We start from the raw sequence: 11,776 nt of genomic DNA, 5'->3' as shown, positions 1-11,776 counted from the left end.
TTAACAAAAGTTGAGCTGACCAACATAAAGAGTATTTTCCAGGATCTTTATTGCTCAGTGAAAAACAGCCAGTATGGACTGGTAACAGCCTCTGGGCCAAATCCAGTAATCCAATAATGTGTCTTCCGACTGATCAAAGGATATGTTTTTCCATTTTATAGCCTACGTATCAAAATGATGTGACTCATAATTGAAAAACAGTCTGTGCAGAATGTCATAACATAGCTTGTAAGGGATATGTTCACAAGTGCTGAATAAGACAGAACTGGAGCCTATGTGCATTATTTGCGAGATAAAACCTCTGCATGCTGAAAACAGAAGGTGCTTACTGATATTGATATATGATATGGCAATGCAATGATGTGAGTCACTGTTGTGCGCTGAGGTCTATAGGTTTTTGCCCACTGTGACTTATGCAGAATTAACGATACGATCTAATGGCCTGGTATAGCATTTCCTTTGTGTAAGCACTGCAAGGTTAGGATACAGACTGCTGAACCTGGGCAGAGAGAGAGAGAGAGAGAGAGAGAGAGAGAGAGAGAGAGAGAGAGCTTTTCTATGGAAGGTATAATGATGCCTTCCAAAGAAAAGCTAATAATCAAGATGGGAAGAATTAAAGTTTTATTTCCATATCTATTCAGTTAGCTGGATGTACATGCTCTTTAATTGGCTCCTTTTGAAACGGATTCATGGATCAAAGCCGTTACATCTTGAAAACTGTCTCAGGTAACTACAATGTCTACTATTACAATAACTTAATTTCAGAAATTGTTATCATTTTGACATAAATTGTACATTTTGTGTTGTGTGATTCACAAAATGTGTTAAAATGTAAATTAAAACTTACAACATTGGCAAACAACATTGCCAAGAAGGGAGTGCCTCCATCAACTTATGTTGTTTGACTCTGGCCATACCAGTGCAGTTATACCTGTTTTTTTGTGAATTACAATATTTATTGTGTCAAGTGCTTCATAATGTGTAAGATCTCTGTTACTTTTTGTTTATTCACTGGCGGAAATACTTGGAAGATGGTCTGTGGTTGAGAAAAACCTGCCAAGAGTATGGCTGGGCATTTAGAGGGAGAGTTGCAAAGTAATTATAGAGTGGGTTCAGTCTATGTAGAGACATACCATTTGCAGAGAAGTGACTACTGAAAACAGACTGTCTACACGATTGGAAAGTTCTCCTCTGTCCCTCCTCTTCTTGTTGGACAGAGAGAAAGAGATTGTAGTCAGAAAACAAATTTCGAGGTGACTGACGAAAGACTCTAGACTCAAATAGATGGTTCCCGATGAGCGTGTAACACTGAGGTAAGGAAAAAAACCTGCATGGGTATCAAGTTTATAGCATGGCATGTTGCAGTTATTATGAAGAGTTAAAATAGCTTGAAATGATCAATATAAATAGTGTTGTGAATTTGATGTCTAATTTTATAGTTGAAAATTTCGTAAAGGCAATGATAAGCTGTGTTTTTATTATATGCATTCAGAGAGACATGTATTTTAGAGTTTCTTCTCTCTAGCCCTGTGTTTGGACAATTTTTTTTAAATAATCCATCACTATTCTAATAGGTCAAAGCACTGAAGAGTGTATCCCTAACTACTTTGGGATTGAATACATTCATCAGTCGAACGTGAGAAACCTCAAGTTTGTGGACAGTTTCCAAAATTGCACCATCATTAAGCGGCTAAGCCTTAAGAGGCGGCCCAGAGCGGCTGTCAATAATGCAGAAAAAACGCAGAGTGGTGTTTCATCCAGTCAGTGGTATTCTGAAGAATCCTTCACATCATCAAGCACAGATGATGCAAGACAATTGGGTTTGTCTGCCACAACGAGAGGTCGACCACCACTTCCTCCTCCGCATGGTTCCTCCTTGGATACTAAGCTGACAAGGAATGAGGGAATAGAAAAACCTGGAATACTTACTGAGTCAAAGCCTCAACCTACTGTAAGATCTATAAAAAGACCTGTTATGGAGACCCTCAAGCACCTGGAGCAGGAGGTGACAAGCCAGCCTCCACCTCAGCCTCCACCTCAGCCCCAACCTCGGCGACGACTGGCCAGCTTTGGAGGGGTGAGCTCCCCTGGGTCACTCTCCCCCTTCACCGGCCTAGTGGCATATAATCAGAACAACAGTGGAAACAAGTCTACTGGAACAGAGAGTGACTTGAATGTTCACCTTAGCTCATCCCTCGGCACCAGAGGCAGCACAGGGAGCCTGAAATTTAGCCCACAGAGCTCTGGTAGAACAACTCCAGTTCCGAGTCCCGGCTCCATGCACCTGCAGCATGTCCGTGACCAGATGGTGGTAGCTCTGCAGAGGCTGAAGGAATTGGAAGAGCAGGTGAAAATCGTCCCTATCCTACAGGTAAAAATATCAGTCCTTCAGGAAGAAAAGAGGCAACTCGTCTCTCAGCTCAAGAATCAGAGTGACGATGAGGACATGAACGATGGGATCTGGAGGAGAGCTGATAGCATGGAAAGGTCTGATATTGAGAACAAGGTGCATACAAAAGAGGGACACACAGTGCAGAGTGACCCAATCAACCTAAGTGAATTCAGGAAACTGACAAAAGAGATGCAGGCACTGGAAAGAAGCCTCAAGGGTGGAAATGTGCAAGCTAGGCTAGTCCAAGGCTATACCTCTGCTCATGAAAATACAGTCCTAGTTGGAATTGATGAAGACGTCACGTTGCCTAAACCTTTAAAAGAAAACAAATGTGTGTCCACAAATCAGGTAGAGACCAGATCCATTGCAACAGAGGTGTCTGAAGTTAATCTTGGAATTTACAGTGTGAGGGAAGCAGAGCTTGATGCCCAACAACTATTAATTGATGCCCTGAAGGAGAGAATTTCTTACTTGGAAGCAGATTTGAAAGAATCTGCCCTCCAGACAGAGATGAGTCGGCTGAAACTGGAGCTTCAGGCGGCAGGAGCTAGGAGCAGAGCTGACAAAGCATGTCTTGCAAAGCCATCCACAGTGAGCACAGGCATCGAAGCGAGGCCTCACACCACAAGCCAGGGAGTGGGTAATCACACAGAGGTACGGGACACCAGCACGGGGGAGATAACAGAGGTAAAGAGTGTGGGAGTATCATGTTGTGGACCGGAGTTGAGGAGCGTTTGCACAGGACCAGATGAACCCATGAGCCGCTGGGAGGTCAGAGAGCGAGTTGAGACCGAAGAAAAGGGCGTGGGGATTCAGGTTTTAACAAACACACAGGGAGTATTGACGGAGATAAAGATGTGTGATGCAGAAACCAACACAGAGCCACCAATGGAGATTGTGGGGTTGAAGAAAGGAAAGACTCAGTATCGTTCAGTGGCTTGTGGGGACTGTTCTGTTGATGTGATCATCTGTGAACCAAAGGAACTGGTTTCTGAAGGTATGGCAACAGATCCAATCAGAAGAGCTGAACTGGGAATCATGGCATCACCGCTGACAGCTTCACAGCGTACCAACACTGTATCCAGCTCAGAGTCTCGCTTTACCAACACCGGACATACCTTCAGCACAGACTCCAGCACTAATACTCTCCTCAGTACCCAAGACAAGCACACCAACACCACTCAGACCGTAACAAGGGCTGTGTCTGTAGGGAACGGGGTCACAGACATCAAAAGCACACCAGAGACCCGTACCATCGGGGTCGGAACTGCAACTCTGGTAGGAAATGCTCTCAAAATGACCAGAGACACTGGTGTTGGGTTCACAAACATTAATGAGAATTTCCTGATAGGACTCAAAACCCGAAATATGGCCTCCGGACCATCTCATCTGCCTGACCCTTTCAAGACCAGAAGTATCGGTGTCGGAGAGGGGAGGATACAGGATTTTTCATCTTCACGCAATACACCTGCCCAGAGTTTCCAGCAATCTTCGCAGTCCCAGTGGGACCCTGAGCTTAACCATTACATAGAAAAGATGCAGAAGCTCCTCGGGGAGCATGGGAACCTGCTTACAGAGGACTGTTCAAACCAGTACAGTGGTCGAGGAAATGACAGCTCCAGGTGGTCCGGCAACAACAAAGCTGAAGTCCATCATTTCGATTCTCAGCCACCAGGTAACCCTGCAGGGATTTGCTTCTAAAGATACCCTGTGGAGTTTTCTTATGAACAAACACTTATGTTGTATCTCACCAGAAATCATTGTGTGTATCCTGAAGAAATGTCTTCCCTCATTCACCATTTTCCCCCTTTTGAACATGCATTTTGGGGGCATCTTAATGCCAAAAATACTCTCTAAGTGAAATAGCATAAAACCATTGTACATCAGATATCCTGCTAAACTCTCACCCAAATTAGAAAATCTTCATGCTTGCAAACACAATAGAAACTCACACATTCAAATAAAGCTCCATAGCACCAACAGTTGTCAAAAATTCCACTTGGTACCTTTAATGTTTGATTGTTCTTATGTAAGATGCTGTAATGTCCTGTTGGTACGATGGAAATATGTTCTCTTTATTCCACAGTCAGCAGAGAGTACCAGTCTCCATTTCAACTTTCAGTCCAGTCTTCTAAATGTGAAAAAACCATCCCAGAAACCTGCCAACAGAGCGGCAATGAATCTGAGGTGAAAAGAATGATACAGCTGTTAGAGCAACAGGCATCCTCGGCCCTGCAAGGTAAACATGTGTGTTTGTTTGGCAATGTGTTATGATTCCCAACAATTATGTTTCAATATAATCTTCATTAGAAATACAGTCAACATTCGGAGGATACAAAAACTCTCTGCAAAACTTTAGTTTATGTTAAAAATATTCATTTTCCAGACCACTCCTGCGGCCCAGTTTATACTTGTGTTAGGTTTAAAGGAAGTGGCTGCCTTAGGCTTGGCAGGTTTTACTTTCTGAGGGATACACTTGCAATGTTTGGAATGATATCTGGTTTTGGAAGGCAGTTCATTCCACATAGCAGTTTGTGGCTGGGAGTCTAAAATGTAATGGTTTTGTAGGAGGAGCTGGTGTCAGGAAACTTTCTCCTTAAAAATGTGGCCTTCCGATGTGTAAGAATACATAAGGAATCAACAATATATCTTCACTAAGGCCTGTCAAGATGAACCTACTGTATTTATATCTGTTGTATATGCATATGTGTATGTGTGCATTTAATAAAACAGACTGCAGGAGTTAGGAGTTGTCTATGTCAACTTTCAGATGTATTGGTCTCATCATTATTTCTAGACAGGTCAGCTAATCCTGGCGTGCAGCGGCCTGTGATAAAGAAACAGAATGGAGAACCAGGCTGTAGCAGTAACAGGAGGAGCATGAAGTTCATGAGGGTGACAGCAGGGTTAGTATCTGACGTCTAAGCTAATATTTTGCTGCTTAACACTGGGATGTGTTACGATAGATATTTTCTCTGTGTATTAGCTCTTGCTTTTTTCCCTTAGACTGGACCCCATGCCGTCTTACGAGCTCCCGGTCAGTGAGAAGGGAAACTCCGAGGAAGGGGACAAGAGAGGAAACAAAAAGTTAAGGGAACCCTTTCAAGGTGTGACTCAAGCAAGAAAGGGCAAAGGAGGCTACAACAAGGGGGTGAAGACGTCAAAGCCGCACACACAACAGAGGTAATGTCAGAGTCTTTAAAGCCAAAGCCTCTCAGTTGAACAGGATTTCTGCTTTGAAAAGCCTCAATGCATCTTAATATTTTACTGTGTGAGTGTTACGTTTGAGTTGTCTTCTCTCGTGGGAACTGACTGTGTAATCTGTGGCATTTTATTTCTTTCAGGTGTAAGTTAAGTGAAAAGATTTTCTTTGCTTGTCAAGCCTTAAAGATGCACCTGAGTGATGACACAGCTCTACCCAGCAGGGAATTGGTATGTTTTGTTCTCTATATTCAGAGTGAGAGGTATTGATATTGTGTGTGTGTGTGTGTGTGTGTGTGTGTGTGTGTGTGTGTGTGTGTTGGGGGGTTCCTGTACTTCTATCTTTGTGAGGACCATTTTAAGGATAGACCCTACAAATCTCACCTTTTTAAATATGCTTTTAATCTGTGATCTATTTATGTATTATTATTGTTTTTAATGTAAAATCAACATCTTTTAACTGCTATAATGATACATTATTGTTATTGTTTTCATTGTCACTGTTTTTACCATGTTAAGTGCCTTTGAGTACCTTTTAAAAGCGCTGTACAAATAAAATGTATTATTATTATTTTTACAGAGTGAGGACATTTTGACCTGTCTTCACTTTTTCCATGGACTGTTTGAGGGTTAAGATTTGGTTTTAGGGTTATAATTAGGTTAGGGTTAGGGTTGGGGTGAGGTTTAGGGTTAGGCATTTAGTTTGGATGGTCAAGGTTAGGGTAAGGGGCTAAGGCACGTATTATGTTAATGAGTGTCCTCACTAAGATAGAAGTACACACATGTACTTCTTGTGCGTGTGTGTGTGTGTTAACCACATTTAATGGTATGTCACAGATTGAGTGTGCGTGGGGAGATGCCGGGACAGGGTGTGTTCAAGCTCTGTCTTTCAGAGAGAAAGGAGTTTGGCATTGGAAAACAAATAGCACAGGAATGTGTCGACTCTGTAATTTTGAGCCGTGGCATTTTGCTTGAACTTAGAAACAATTATATTTCACAGTGAAAGAGACGCCTCACTTTCATATTTATTTCGAGCCACAGGAAGTTCAACAGTCAAGATAAATCCTATGATGTAACTTGAAATGGAAAATCACTCGACATATTACAAAGTTTTTGACGGTAAAATGAAAACAGATTCTTAAGCCTCTTCCTTTATGATGTTGTTTTGTAGATTTTCAAAGGGAGTTGAATGTATTATAGTTATTCGTTTCTTTACGATGCTCTTCGTCTGTGTTCTGTCGCTCTCATCCCTGTAAAAGATATTCCTATCGATTCAAAGTCGAAATTGCTCTGCACACTGTGAATTACGGCTGCATCTTGCAAGGCATTTATGAGAATGCATGAAAAAGTATACGCATATTTGAGTTTTATCATTCTGTCCCTTGCAGCATAACTGCCTACAAACGCTACAGCAGGAGTGGTTCTCCACGTCCAGCCACAAGTCGGCTGCTCCCGATGCCGTGGCAGACTACTTGTCAGCGTTCCGGGTCATTTCGCCTGCGGTATTGCAGCACATTGCTAATATGGTCGACGGCAATGGAAACACAGCTCTGCACTACAGCGTGTCTCACTCCAACTTTGGCATTGTCAAGAGACTGCTGGATGCAGGTACGGTGCAACTCGGGTCATCGTGTATTCTAACAAAGTTCCTTACTTTTTAGTTTTGGTCTGCCGCTCCTCGCTGTGAGAATTTTATTCAGTTTCTCCACAGTTTTCCCTCTTTGCGTAACCAAAGAAAATTTAAGAGAAACTTATCCTGCTGGCATGCGTTTTAGAAACTCGATCAACTACTGTGCTTTTGAGTAAAATACTGTATGATGATTACACAGCAGAGAAAGAAGCAAGGATACACAGGTTTATAGAGATAAGCATCCTGGTTCAATTCAGCATTACTATGCTTCTCAATAGCCACTTCGAGGCAGATAGGCCAACAAAGAGTTACTCTGTGGAACATGAGGTCAAACTATTTGTAAGACTAAACTTCCAAGGACAAGATGCAAGCAGTAGAGCACTATGCATGCACTATGTACAATTAAACTGAAACGTTAAATGAATAAATATTGCTCCAATGAAACCTTGGCCTTGTTTAACAGCAGAGTGAATAGAAAGAGTTTATTGACGTTTGCGAAACCAACCAAGGGAGTTGTTTTCTTTTTCTATCAAAAGTGTTTAAAAGGAACCACATGTTTGTGGTCTTGCTCATGAAGCAGCTTTTAATATTCTTTATCGATCCTCATATGTCCCAGACAGCTGCGGCAGCGCATGTTTCCGCCCTATCCACATTTGATGAGACATTATGGAGTGCTTCAACATTTTCTCAAGTTGTGCATGAGGGGACAAAAGTTCAGAGAACAGTGATTATGAAGAATCGGGGAAATATCTTCTCTGTCGTTTGTCTGCTTGAGGGTTTTTTTTCTCTTTGGATTGACTAAGGACATGTGAAATATAACATAAAATCAAAACAAACAATGAACATATTCAAATACTGTATCCAGAATGTATTTCTTTTATTTAAGTAACTGTTTGTCTAACTGTCTATTTCTGAGGATAAGAAAAAAAAAACCTGTAGGTTTGAAGTGTGATGCTTCAGATTATGCACTGAGAGTGTGTGTTAGCAATTATGTGAAACTCGAGCACTCTCGAAATACATGCTTCTGAGAAGTTTTAATTGCACTGCGGGAATGAAAGCTCGGTTATTTATGGAGCTCTGGACACCAGGGATGATGGGTAATATACACCATTCGTATTTTGTTTAAGCAGGAGCGTTGCAACAGGGTAGGCAAAAGGTGAGCACTTGCCTGGGGCCCCCGAGCTGAGAGGGGGGCCCCTGAGAACAGCTGATTATGTTGGTCCACAGCAATGACAATTAAACGAGAACTCCCTTCAATTCTATGGTAGGCTGTGTTCAGAGGACTGCAATGACGACAGGGTCGGGAGCCCCCTAACAAGACCCCATGCCCCAGGTCCCTGCTAAAAGCTTGCTAGAAGCGTCAAGAGTGCTTCCATGGTTTCTATGTCTGAGTGTACACCTCATTTATATGTGACCTTTAATGTAGATCCATTCTATTTAAAAGGTCATTTCTCATGAGGGGTTTTAACCATAGTAAAACTCAGTACAGTCAGTGTCGCTGGATATGAGCCAAACTAATGATAACACTCTTTTACATCCTCTCCTTCCCTCTCTTGTGTTGTACTGGGCACCATCCCCACAGAGGTGTGCTACGTGAATCAGCAGAACAAAGCCGGCTATACGCCCATCATGCTGGCGGCGCTAGCAGCTGTGGAGACTGCAGAGGACATGAGGGTTGTGGAGCAGCTCTTCACAAAGGGAGATGTCAACGCCAAGGCCAGCCAGGTGAGTCAGTCCGTTCGCAGGTGGTGGATGTAACTTCCTGTTCGCACTTTTGTTAATCAAAATGATGTCTACAAAACGTGTTGCTGATTCCGTCTTACTCTAAGAGGAGAGAAGGTTTCTTTTGGATTATTACACGTGTATGTCAGATCTGTGAATGTCAGCTGTGGGGTTATATCTCTGTTCCTGCATGAGAAAAAATACATAATTTACTATTCTACTACTTTCTTTGAATTTCAATTTTGAACGCCTGTGTATAAAATATGTATATATGTCCAATCAACCCCTGTGTCACACTCTTTCTTGAGATGTCTCACGTATTATGTCCAGTATGTCTGTTATTTCAATTCTCCCTTCATAGAAAAATCAATCTTGCAGCCATTAAGTGTGTTTATCGAAAGTTTTTTTGGTTTATTTGTACATTTCTGTGAATACATTAGCATATTTTGACACGTGTTATGAAACTGTACAAGTTCTTTTACAGGTCCATAACTTTCTAATTATTCCTTAAGAAGTTATTTGTATTTATTTTTTTTATCTGACAAAAGATTTACAAAAAGCCCCTAATCATTCAGTCATTAATAACTTATTAGTGGAAAGTTTTTTAAACCGCTTTGCCTGATCCACTGACAAAGAGACCCGAGGTCATACAGACAATTAATTAGAATTTGAAATGTTGGAGATGTGTCGACTCGGCATCATTAACCTTGCGTGTTGTGTCTGACCCGTGCCGTCTGCCGTCCAGGCCGGTCAGACCGCTCTCATGCTGGCTGTGAGCCACGGCAGAATGGGCGTGGTGCAGGCCCTCCTGGCACAGGGGGCGGAGGTCAATCTCCAGGATGACGAGGGCTCCACCGCGCTGATGTGTGCCAGCGAGCATGGCCACGCTGACATCGTGAAACTCCTGCTGGCCCAGGCAGGCTGCAACGCCACCCTGACCGACGGTGTATGTGACTCACTGCCACAACTCACTCTGAATTACAAACACAGACAGCAAACATTTTGATAAAGAATTTAAAGTAGGTCAAGAAAACAGAGAAGCTTCTATTTCATTAAATACACAAATATGCACTTGTCCCCTGTAAATGCACAATAAACTGGAAAGCTCTGGTAATTTATATGATTTTCTGTTTTCAGGATGAAAGCACAGCCCTGTCCATCGCTCTGGAGGCCGGACATCATGACATTGCAGTGCTTCTTTATGCTCATGCCAACTTCTCCAGAGGACAGGCGGGGGTATGTGGCATTTTCACAGCACTTTAACTAAGTGGGCTATATATTCAGGTTGCTGAACTTTTTTACTGTGTGTTTGTGTCTCAACAGGCCGCCGCTCATCACAGTGGAAAGTCTCTCTCCTCCCCTGGTGGCAGACATCATTTTGAATAATGCGATGGCTCAAGTGTTGATTCTTCATGAGAGTCACATTCATAAGGCGATTCAGGATCAGAGCTGTCATAACAAATTTGAGGATTTTAACAGTGTCAGTTTTAACCTCTGTCAGACAGATTCTTTAACATCGTAATTTACCAGTTGACAGGAATCAGGATACTAGTCGTTCTCCAGGGTCCTGTATTCTATGGCATCTAAATAATGTGGCTTAGTGATATTACATTACACATCAGCAGTAGCTAATATATCCATAGCAGGGTATATTGGTTTGTATCAATAATATATAAAATGTAATGTTTGAACCTGCAGTTATTTTGTTATATGCATTACTTCAAATAGATTCTTTATTCCTTGTAATACATAGTTATTTTGCAAATAATATTTCAAATATTTTAAGATACAAAAGATACAAAAAGTTGATTTGACAAAATAGCTACATAGTAAGTAAAGATTTTGGGATCATTGCATGTCCATATTTTTTATTGTTATGGAATAGATTTATTTGTATTTATGAGCTGATGCCTTGCAATTTCTGTACTTTTTTTTTAAATAGAAGAATGTTAAACTTCGATATTTTTCAATCATAAAACGACATGTTATTACTTACGACTGAAGAAGGAACTTCTGCTGTAATTCATGCAATACATTTTTGATAACGTGCAAAGGAATATTTCAGCACTTGGGAAAAATGCTCATTTGCTTTCTCACATAATGAGAAGCTCAACACCAACTTCCTGTGGGTTTAACATCAGGATAGTTTGGTTGTGATACAGATAACACAACGTCACATTACTTGCTGAGCAATGTCAGGGATCAGTGAACGCAGGTGAAACATTCGGACACAGGGGCACACAATCACAATTTAAAGACTGGAAGTAACCAAGAAGAATACACAAGGTAAGTGGCTTCAGAATAAAACAGGAAATTAGACATGGGATAATAAAAGGTAACTTAACAGACGCTCAAGAAATATGAACAAAACAAATACAAACCCATTAACACAAGAGTCCATAAGAAGAGCCTTTCAAAAACGTATGTAACAATATACATAAATCAACACAGAAATATTAAAAAACGGTGACTGACAACAAAATAAAGTCCAAACCAGGTGGACTAAGTGACCTTTACGAAGCTTTGAACCATATACAAATGGATGTCGACTCCAGGTCCAGAAAGTGAAGCCAACTCCAACTCTATCCAACTCTTGCATTATCTCAAATGACCAGCAGAGGGTGACTTCACTGGCTTTCAAAGAAGTCTGTTTGTATAGAAGTCTATGATCCTAATTCTTACTTAATTTATCAGTAAACATTTTCCTAACGAGTTTATGATCACAATTGCTAGTTTCAAGTATTCTTCAAAAAACCATGATGTTCTTTTTGTAAATTATCATTTAGAGACAAACAGACTGTAAAGCACAGCATTAGAACATGGATAGTGTG

The 11,776-nt window shown here is 41.4% G+C and overlaps 1 protein-coding gene across 1 annotated transcript; it reads left to right on the top strand.

Annotated features, from left to right (window-relative positions):
• Positions 1–689: 689 nt before the first annotated feature.
• LOC133002392 (KN motif and ankyrin repeat domain-containing protein 1-like) lies at positions 690–10,671 on the top strand. Its single transcript, XM_061072235.1, has 11 exons — positions 690–726; positions 1,575–4,067; positions 4,479–4,631; positions 5,190–5,298; positions 5,399–5,575; positions 5,737–5,824; positions 6,982–7,201; positions 8,806–8,948; positions 9,691–9,891; positions 10,083–10,181; positions 10,269–10,671. Exons 1-11 carry the CDS (start codon positions 690–692, stop codon positions 10,329–10,331), a joined length of 3,783 nt encoding a protein of 1,260 aa, XP_060928218.1. The 3' UTR covers positions 10,332–10,671.
• The last annotated feature ends 1,105 nt before the right edge of the window (positions 10,672–11,776 follow it).

Source organism: Limanda limanda, chromosome 1, assembly GCF_963576545.1.
Source record: "Limanda limanda chromosome 1, fLimLim1.1, whole genome shotgun sequence".
NCBI lineage: Eukaryota > Metazoa > Chordata > Actinopteri > Pleuronectiformes > Pleuronectidae > Limanda > Limanda limanda.
This window is presented reverse-complemented; position numbering and strand designations above follow the sequence as displayed.

Coding starts and splice junctions, on each gene's coding strand:
- LOC133002392 (XM_061072235.1), top strand. CDS start 690: ATGGATCAAAGCCGTTACATCTTGAAAACTGTCTCAG. Junction 5,576..5,736: donor AAGCCGCACACACAACAGAG/GTAATGTCAGAG, acceptor TATTTCTTTCAG/GTGTAAGTTAAGTGAAAAGA. Junction 8,949..9,690: donor TCAACGCCAAGGCCAGCCAG/GTGAGTCAGTCC, acceptor TCTGCCGTCCAG/GCCGGTCAGACCGCTCTCAT.